This window comes from Palaemon carinicauda, chromosome 12, assembly GCF_036898095.1.
Source record: "Palaemon carinicauda isolate YSFRI2023 chromosome 12, ASM3689809v2, whole genome shotgun sequence".
NCBI classification, from domain to species: domain Eukaryota; kingdom Metazoa; phylum Arthropoda; class Malacostraca; order Decapoda; family Palaemonidae; genus Palaemon; species Palaemon carinicauda.
The window spans coordinates 105,505,206-105,515,205 of NC_090736.1; the positions used below are offsets into that span (position 1 = coordinate 105,505,206).

The following is a 10,000-nucleotide window of genomic DNA, read 5'->3' on the forward strand; positions in this document are numbered from 1 at the left end:
GCAGGATGGCGGAGAAAAGTGAGTTAAGGTACTCCTCCATTATATGACTTCGACAACTCTGGATATAATTAACTCTTGTAATATCCAGTCGTCCGTCCAGTACGAAAACCTTCTTTCAACTCCCTTCTCTCTGCTGGCGATGTTTCCTTTAGAATTCGTATTACTGGAAAAAACAAGACCACCAGCAGATAGTTCCGAAAGGGTTGTTTAGTAGTTCACGCTTCAAAGGATTTACCGTCAAAACGAAAATATACAATATGCTGGGTTTCCCTTCAAGCGTAAACTACCATTATTTATAATAATAATAATGCATAAGTTATCACTGGGTAACACAGGTTTACCCAGAAAGAAAATTAATAAACAATGGAATATATGATTTTCTAACCAAATACTGTAGCAAAAACAAAGAGAACAACATTAATTAAACAGAATTCCCAACACTCCAGGGAAGGAGCTCGGATTTTCTAGGCTTTGAAAATCTGAGGAAGTTCTTGATTTATTCTAGGAGCATCTCCTTAGTCCTTAATCCTGAAGCAACGGCAGCTGCTCTCTTTGGATACCTATAATTAGAGTCCACTGCTATAGTTTTCTTGGGTCTCACAGAGGGAGCAATGCCACTAATACAACCTTTATCCCTGAGCAAGGGTATAAGGCTGGTAACATGTCTTTTCACAACTTCACCAGACTTCCCTTTCAAAATCTGAGCATTGGTCACCTCTCCAAGGTCATTCTTTACCACCCCCTTAACAATCCCAAGTGGATAATTTAAGGCCTTAGTATGAGGATCCTTCAGCAAAACAATGTCTCCAGCTTCAATGATTTTATGGGTAACAGGCTTGTATCTGTCAATCTTATCAACTGCTTGATTTATCAATGTCGTCAAAAATTCAGAATGATAAATTCTAATCAAGGTCTCTCTTACCTTCCTCAGCTTGCTGTAAGTGTCCTCAATTATTCTTGAGGGTGAATCTTTCAAGTCATACTCCCCATCTAATTCAGGATCACACTGCAATTCGGGTATAATGTTAATAGAGGTTAACTCGTAGCCATGTATTAAAATTTCTGGAGTTATTGGGCTAGGTACAGATTCATCAGGCACATCCCTTAAACCATCCTTAAAGGCAATGGGACGACGATTTATAAGATGAGTTGCCTGAGATATAAGAAAGGCAATATCCCTTATGTCTAACACATTTGTTTTAATGGATTTGTTAATTAGATGTTTTACCATTGTTATGCAAATTTCCACTAAAGAACCCATTTGGCTACAACCCTTGTAATAATTTTCAAATTCAATAGGTTTAATTCCATTTTCTTCAAAGTATGACTGAGTATCAGGATCTTTTAAAAAATCTGCAATAACATTAGCCCCGGCAACAAGTTGTGTCCCCAAATCGCTTACTACAAATTGTGGTAAACCATGTTCAAAGGTATGTAGAGTGAATGATCTCAAAAATTCCTTGACTGACAAATCCAAGTATAATTTCAAATTAATGGCCCTTGTATACATACAGCTCATACACAGAATCCAAACCTTCACCTTACTACCCTGTTGCTTTACAAAATATGGTCCAAAATAATCAATATATACACAACTGAAGGGAATCTGGGAAGGACCCATCCTAAACTCCCGGTAAGGGGACTGATTTAACCGAATGGTATGCTCCTTGTACCTTTTACAGATGGCACAATCTTTTACCACTCTTTTAACAGCTGAAAAACATTGTGGTATCCAGAACTTCTTGCGTAGCTCATTCAGAACAGAATAATAACCAGCATGTTTGAGTTTTATATGAAGACTCCTGATTATCAGTTCTGTCAAGGAACTTTTGTTAAACAGCAAGATTGGGAAGCAACACCTCTGTTTACCTTTCCACCTGTCAAACTTGCTTTTGACTCTGAGAATTCCATCTTTATCTGGGTAAACATTCAACTGTCTTACCAAATTTGGTATATCCTTAAGAAGTTTAGAATTGTATGCAAAATATTCCAAAACACTAGGAAACTGAATTTTTTGTTCTTTCAATATGATCATCTTCAGAGCTTTCACATAAAATCCTGTATCATTAGATTCAACGGGAACCTTCAATTTTCTAGCTGTAACTGTAGCTTTCCACTTAGCAAAACACTGAGCAACCCTGGCATGCACTTTAACCATGAGAGAGAAACTAGAGTATCTGTTTGGAGAAACTAGATGCTCAGCAACGTCCTCCCTAAGGTCTTGTGCACAAACATTACTTAAAACAATCTCCTCTTTGAAGTCAAGGGTAGCCCTAGGGTTAGGAACTGTAACTCTCAAAATATCTTGACTGACTATAGACTGGTGGATATCAGGTTGAGGTCCGGAAAAATAGTTTGTATTAATTAACTGTTTATAGGACAAGGTTCTTGTTATGCAGTCTCCAGGATTGGCAGTTCCAGTGATGAAAGTAAAATTAACAGGAAACGTTTCACATAACTTATCTATTTGCTGTAGCCTGTTAAGAACAAATACAGACCTTTTCTGCATCTTATCCAGTTTATAGGAATATGAATTGATCCAAGAAAGAGCTACCAAACTATCAGAGTACAAATCCAAACTTTTTATTGCAATTGGAACGAGGCAATCAGGTCCTCCTAAATCTTTATACAAATCAATTAACAACTCCACACCCAAGCAAATGGCTTGTAACTCCAGGGAAGGGATGGACTTAGTATTAGACTGTCTGTTTATCAGCCTGTTTTTGGCTAATAAAAAATTTGTTTGGGCAGTATCAATGTTCTCTATATACAGAACAGCTCCATATATCATACTGCTAGCATCTACACAAGCAAGAAGTCTGTATTGTCCATCTCTTTCCCCAACAAATCTTTGAACAACAATTTCAGGCGTAGAATTAGCTTGCCTTGCAATGCATTTCCATTCTTTTAGCTTTTCCGCAGGTAAAATATCATCCCATCCTAATGACTTATCACACGGTAAACCATGCATAAATAGCCTTGCCCTATTAAATACTGGACCATTGATATTATACAAATCAAAGTTTGAAGCAATGGACTTGAGGATGGACCTCTTCGTACTGGCCGAAGCTTCCAAAACAATGGGAAAAGTTGAAAGGGTATCCAACTCCCTATTCCATTTCAAACCTAAAAGTTTAACTTCCGTTAATGTATGTTGATCCCAGTCTGAGTCAATGACTTCTTGAAGTGGCCCATCATTGGTGACAATTTGTTGCAATTCTATTCTATAAGGAGCAAATATATTTGTTAGCCGAGTATAGGCCCATTCCAAGGCATCCGAATTTTTGCAGGTATAAGCTCCATTATCCATATAAAACAACTGATAAAGCAATTTCTTCATATTTTTTACCTCTTGAGTATCATCATCCACATCCAAAACCAGTATCTTATAAAGACTCAACATCAAAATTGTTGGGCTACATCTTAAACCAAAACTCAATCTAAGATTCTTGTAACCAACTAAGGAAAAATCTTTCTTCTTCACACTTCTAACCCAAAGAAAAAGTAATTTATTCTGATCTGAAGGTCTAAGTGCTATCTGATTAAAAGCCTTTTTGAGATCAAAGCAAAATATCTTCGAACCAAATCGTAAGTGAAGTAAGGCTGAACTTAACTTTTGGTTTAACGACGGCCCTGGATGAATTGCCTGGTTATGGCTTACTGTCATGGGTTTTCTAGGGTCCGCCTCAAATATGTTTGATAGAAATACTACTCTGCATTTTGTAGTCTCTCGATCAAGTTTAAACACCCCCATGTGGGGTAAAAAACTATGTTCAGGATGTTCAGTTAGGTAATGCTTAAGGTTTGGGATCTTTTCAATTATTCCTAAATTTTCTTGTTCTTTAATGACTTCATCCATGAGTTTCAGATGCATCTCCCTTTTGCAAAGCTTCTTTAAATTTGACTTTAACACTGCTTCAGCTAGATTATAATTTTTACCAAGTAAGTGTGACACCTTACTGTTCCATAGCAGAGGCATTGTTATTCTACCATCCTCATTAACCGTGGCATTGTTAAGTGCATATCTTACTAGAGAATTATTGAGTTCCACAGATGTCTCATTCTCTTTCTTATCATAATTAAGGATCCTTTTGCAGTCATATTCCAACATTTGCTCGGTGGCCCTTTGTAGTGCTTGCTCATTTATGCCCCCGTTCTCATTTAAAACTAGAAAATTAGCTTCTACCACCATTTCCTCATGCTCCAATATAGATTCATCATTAAATTTACCTAATCCAAGGCCAATGGAATCAAGAGAACCTACATCCAACTGAGCAACATCAGACTTGCAAGTAATTGAAGTTTCAACTGCATTTAAATCAGGAAGGCAATGTAAATTTTTTAGCATTGTGTCAACATTACCAAGAAGCATCACTCCAAAGGAAGTTTGAAAGTATACTGAAGGACTATCCTGTCCAAACCTAACTGTTGACGCCATAGTGCAGTGAGCAGAGTTAGTGCCTAGGATGAAATCTATACTATTTAACTCATCCCCATTATTTAGCAACTGTTTATCTGCAAGGGTGTAACCCTTAGCAAAGAAATGGCTTGCAACCCTGAACAAATTAGGCAACTTCAAATTTATATTTATATAAGGTACACATAGGGCCTCCACCTTGCAAATTTCCTGACCAAATTTTAAATTCAGTTCCACAACCTTTGTATTATATGATTTAGCAGAGTTAAAACCATTAACAGTAAGACTCACATTTCTCCTCAAAACTTTGAACTGAATCTTCTTAACCGCTCTATCCGTAATAAAATTACACTGACAGCCCGAGTCTTGTAAACCTCTTATTTGGGTATGGTCCTCTAGCTGACAAGTGAAAGTTGGTAGAGCAGATCTATTACCATAGCACTGAAGAGCATCCACTGAAAATACTACCCCCGTGGAAACCTTTTCAGATTTCTCATTAACTAAATTGGAGTTTTTATTAAGACTTCTAGCATTGACTACCTCTTCTTTTGGGGAATCTTTTTTAATGCAGAGAAAGGTGAAATGCCAGCCATTACAACCTCTGCATTTCTTATGAAGTCTAAATTTGCACAAACCCGCAGAATGAGAGGAACTGGCACACTTAAGGCAACCTCCTATCTCTTTCAGCTTATCCACCTTTGCTTTATTACTATTATAAACCGGGCACTTGAAAACTTGGTGATCATCAGTTGCTCTGTCATAAGCACATAAAGAGCATTTCGCCTTAGTAGGCTGGCCTTCAACATTCACATTAGAGGCTAGATTAACAGTCTCTGAAGTTTTGGGAAACTTCTTAACTTTTGTATAAATTTTCTGAGATGCTATGCCATATCATTCACATGCTTCAAAAATTTTATCATTAATTTCTGAAAGGGAGGGTCTCGTCTTATTGGTAATATTTACTAGCTGAGATTGGAAGGTGCTGTTCATTCCATTCCAAAAGAAATAGTTAAAAAAATCGTCCACTTCCATTTTCAACAACTTAACAGATTCCATGAAATTTTTCATCTGACCAACGTACGCAAATGGATCTGTTTGGTAAGGCATTTTCATATCTGTCAACTGTTTTATTAACGTAAACTTCTGAAACCTAGGGGATGCTAAAGCAGACCTTAAAATTAATTTTGCATTTTCATATGTCTGTTTGTCTGTTTCAAGTGAATCTAGTAGTATGGATGCACGACCTGACACTTGTTGCTTCAGCAGCAGTAATTTGTCTCTCTGAGTGTACTTGAAGGTTTTAATAACCTCTTCAAATTCAGAAAGAAATTTCTCTATATTTTCTCCCTCTACACTTTTAAATGCTGGTAAAGGAGCTGTAGGGCTTTTCAAAAGGCTTCTAGCTTCTTCAAGTACAGAATGGGGAGGAACTGAATCTTTTGTAGCCTCAAGGGTAGCTATAAAAAAGTTTATTTTATCCAAGTAGCTCTCACAAGCTTCAAATTCAATATTCAATTTGGATTCATCTTCCTCTTCTTCCCATAATAACTTAGCTATTTTAGAATTATAAACCTTCAGCTCTTCAGCAAATCCATGAAATTTAGAGATAAGTGATCGCCGTTCAACTTCTGAACCCAATTTACAATCTTCAATTCGATTGACATTCTTAGCCACTTGACTGCGGATGTATTTCCGAGAATTTATCAAAAGCGATAATTCTGACATCTTTGCTGATTGCTATTAAAACAATATTTCAGACAATCACAAATCAATCTATAGAGCAGATCTAACCCAACAGAGTTTAAATGTGCGGCGTCCCTGTATAACCTTCTATTATCTAATCTACCTGGACCCTCTACTCTGAAGAAGTAATTCTTGAAACTCAACTTGTTAATAAATTTATTGAGATAACGCCTCATTAACTTGAATTCTTCCACGCATGGCTATCAAACCGATTTCTCCTTTCATAAAATCAGATTTCAATTTGAGATGCAACTATACAAGATCTTGGTAACCTGAATCTCAGAATCTTGTAAAATTCTTTGCAATTATTCTTTACCACTGACAAATCTACACGAGACTTCAAATCATTACCTCCTAAAATTACCAACAAATAATCGGGGTTATACGTGAAAACATCTAGGAGAGCTAGATTATTCAAAAAATAATTAAATGTGGCACCAGGAAAACCAAGAAACTGAACATCAAAGGATGTCGGTTCAATCACAATTGTTGAGCTATTAACACTAAGCTCCAAATCTCTAACATAAGAATGTCCTAGAATTGACAGTTTCATGACAATACAAAAACCAAAATATAAACTAGGTAAAATTCAAGGACAACATAAATTATAAACAAAATTTCAACACTGATAAATTCGAAAATTCTCGTACTTTCGTCATTCTCTCCGCCAATCCTACACTCAACGAGACCAACCAGCAACCAAATTTCTTACTCAAGCCCCACGTTGGGCGCCATCTTGAAAATTGTACGATGGAAGGAATAAAACAAGTCCATTAAAAGTGTTCACTTTAATGAAAGGTTGAACTTCCATGTGAAGTTAAATTTTGAACTGGTTGCTGGTGGGCTTGTTGACGTAGAGAAGGATTTTCCTGTGTCAGAAGTAACTACAGGTATGCTGTCTTCCTTCTCCTACCCTCCTCGCTTTTCAAGAAACCCTGAGGACATAAACGAAATACTATTTTCAAAAGGTAAAGGCAAGTTTTGTTAAATCACTCAATTCAATAACTGTAGTAAAATGAGTTTAAGGTAAAAGCGCAAGCTCTGCTATTTCACTCAAGTCGCTAAACTCAGTAGTTAACTTTACAATTAAATTGAATTCTGAGAAATGAAAAATATATAGCCTACATATTCTGCCTCCAATTTAACGTGGCAACCACCTAACCACGAAAGGCTCAATGATCCGAAAACTTCGGCGTAAAGTAAACATAACATAACATTGGCTAATTAAGTAAAAACTGCCTCTAATCCAAAAAACTTTCATATGGTAACACGCAAAGTTACAGCAGTGATAAATTATGAATAGTTTAAATACCAAATCCACAGGGTTTATTAATTGGGAATCGAGCAAGGGAATATTTATACACGATAAACAAATTGACAGGGAATCACCTTAGAAGTCAGCATATCTTTCGTAATGACGTACCTTATCAATTCCATTCCTCCGAAATTTGGCGAAGATTGTGTCCTGATGTTACGACGATTATGGCTGGTCTTGTCTTGTGCAGGATGGCGGAGAAAAGTGAGTTTAAGTTACTCCTCCATTATATGACTTCGACAACTCTGGATATAATTAACTCCTGTAATATCCAGTCGTCCGTCCAGTACGAAAACCTTCTTTCAACTCCCTTCTCTCTGCTGGCGATGTTTCCTTTAGAATTCGTATTACTGGAAAAAACAAGACCACCAGCAGATAGTTCCGAAAGGGTTGTTTAGTAGTTCACGCTTCAAAGGATTTACCGTCAAAACGAAAATATACAATATGCTGGGTTTCCCTTCAAGCGTAAACTACCATTATTTATGATAATAATAATGCATAAGTTATCACTGGGTAACACAGGTTTACCCAGAAAGAAAATTAATAAACAATGGAATATATGATTTTCTAACCAAATACTGTAGCAAAAACAAAGAGAACAACATTAATTAAACAGAATTCCCAATTTCCAATCAATATTTTCTACAATAAACTGGAAGCTTAATATAGATATAGAAACCGTTCCAAACCCACTCTGTTCATTTACTGAAATTAAAAGTATGATACCATATTAAAGTTTATATCATGAAATGACAAGTCTTTTATTCTTTTTATTTTCCTTAACTCCTATTTTCTTGCTTACCTTTTCCTGTTATTAGGTCTTTTTTAGTTCATAATAGGTATTTCCTTCCAATTAAGTATCTCCAGATATGATTGCATGAAGTTATACTACTACTATACTTCATTTGTCCTTGGGACACTCGTTGGCCCATGACCGCTCTCGATGACGTCTCCACCTTCCTTGATCTCGTGCTAAATCCATTCATGCATCCGTTTCAGTGACCTCCCTGCCAAGATCTTCCTTGAGGCATGGATTCCAATTATTCCTAGGTCTTCTCTAAGGTGTCCGTCCCACGAATTCAGCAGTTATATTTATTTTTTTATTTTTTTGTTTTTGTTTTGTTTTACGCGTGTTCTCCATTCTTGCAATATGTGCAACTAATTGAGTGATTCTTGACTTTGAGTTTTGTCTGATAGGGGATTAATGGGTTCTATCGTTTTTTTTTTTTTTTCCAATTATTATTAGTTTTCCATTCAAGAATTTTTTGGTAGAAAATAATTCCCGTGTATATATATATATATATATATATATATATTGGTTTAAACACTCCTAAGCGTTTTCGAGAAATTCAGAAAGATCCCAGGTCTCACATCCTTAAGGTAGTATTGGGTTAATCAGGTCAAATAAACTGAAATTAAATCTACTAGGTGCGCCTATTAGAGCATCAATTACTCCTTTCATAGTTCCATCTGTGGTTACCATCATTACCAAGTATTTAAATTCATATACTACTTCTTTTGTTCATATTGCTAGTATTTAGGAGTTCTGTACTTGTAAATGTGAGTTTTTAATTATTTCCATTATTTCCCTTATTTTCCATTATTTATGGTAAGTCCCAACTTCTATAACTTTTCTTCAAATTATGTTGAGAATTTTCTATATCTTCAGTATCTTCAGTGATAACATCTATGTCACCTGCATATGCCAGGCAGTTAATTGATAGGTTTCTGAACTTTCTTCCAAGTATTCTTTCATTAACTGTTCCGGCTACATTCATCAGTGATGAAAAACATAGCGAATACCATGCAACCTTGGTCAAGACTAATTTTATTGGTGTATGATGAAGTTGTTTTCCCTGAATATCTTACTAAACATTTGGTGTTTATGCGACATGTTTTCATTATACGTATCAATTTGCTTCAGATACCCATTCTTTAGGAAGTTACACATTGACGGTCTATGTAAACTAGCATATGTCTGTTTGTTATCAATGGAGCGTTGTAAGGCTTAGTTGTTAAGTTCCGATTTTTTTCAGTAATCGGTCTAATTGTAAATAGAAGGTCGGTTTTTTATTTTTTTTTCTTATAAAAAGCTCTTGGTATTCTCTAACTATCAATAGCCTCACCATAAACAACTAATCTGGTAAATTAAAGTATAATGAAGAATTTGTAAGTTATTGACAAAAGACTTATTCTACGATAATTTTTACAAATCATTCGACCTCCCTCTTCGTGTAATGATAAAATGATCCCTTCTACCCAATCCTCTGGCAGTTTCTCCTCTCTCCATACCATTTTCTTCAACCTTTATACAGTAGACAATTTTTATATGTCCAAACTGACTTTCCAAATTCGCCAGGGCTCTTATATTTAATTGAGGGTTTTTATTGCTCTTCAAATGGCTTCAGTGTTGGTTCTTCTATTTAGATTTCTGGTCCATATAATACTGTGTCGAGAAATAAGTCATTGGCTTCTGATCTGTTCAATAATTCTTCAAAATAGTTTTCCCACTCAGGCATTACTAT

At 35.8% G+C, this 10,000-nt stretch overlaps 1 protein-coding gene across 1 annotated transcript in view; it reads right to left on the bottom strand.

The window, feature by feature from the left end:
- The window catches only part of LOC137650990 (uncharacterized), a 24,848-nt gene extending 18,706 nt beyond the window's left edge, over positions 1–6,142 (bottom strand). Inside the window, 2 exon segments of the mRNA XM_068384130.1 lie at positions 923–1,114; positions 1,733–6,142. Of these exon segments, the coding sequence (XP_068240231.1) occupies positions 923–1,114; positions 1,733–6,142 (4,602 nt within the window).
- Positions 6,143–10,000: the final 3,858 nt, after the last annotated feature.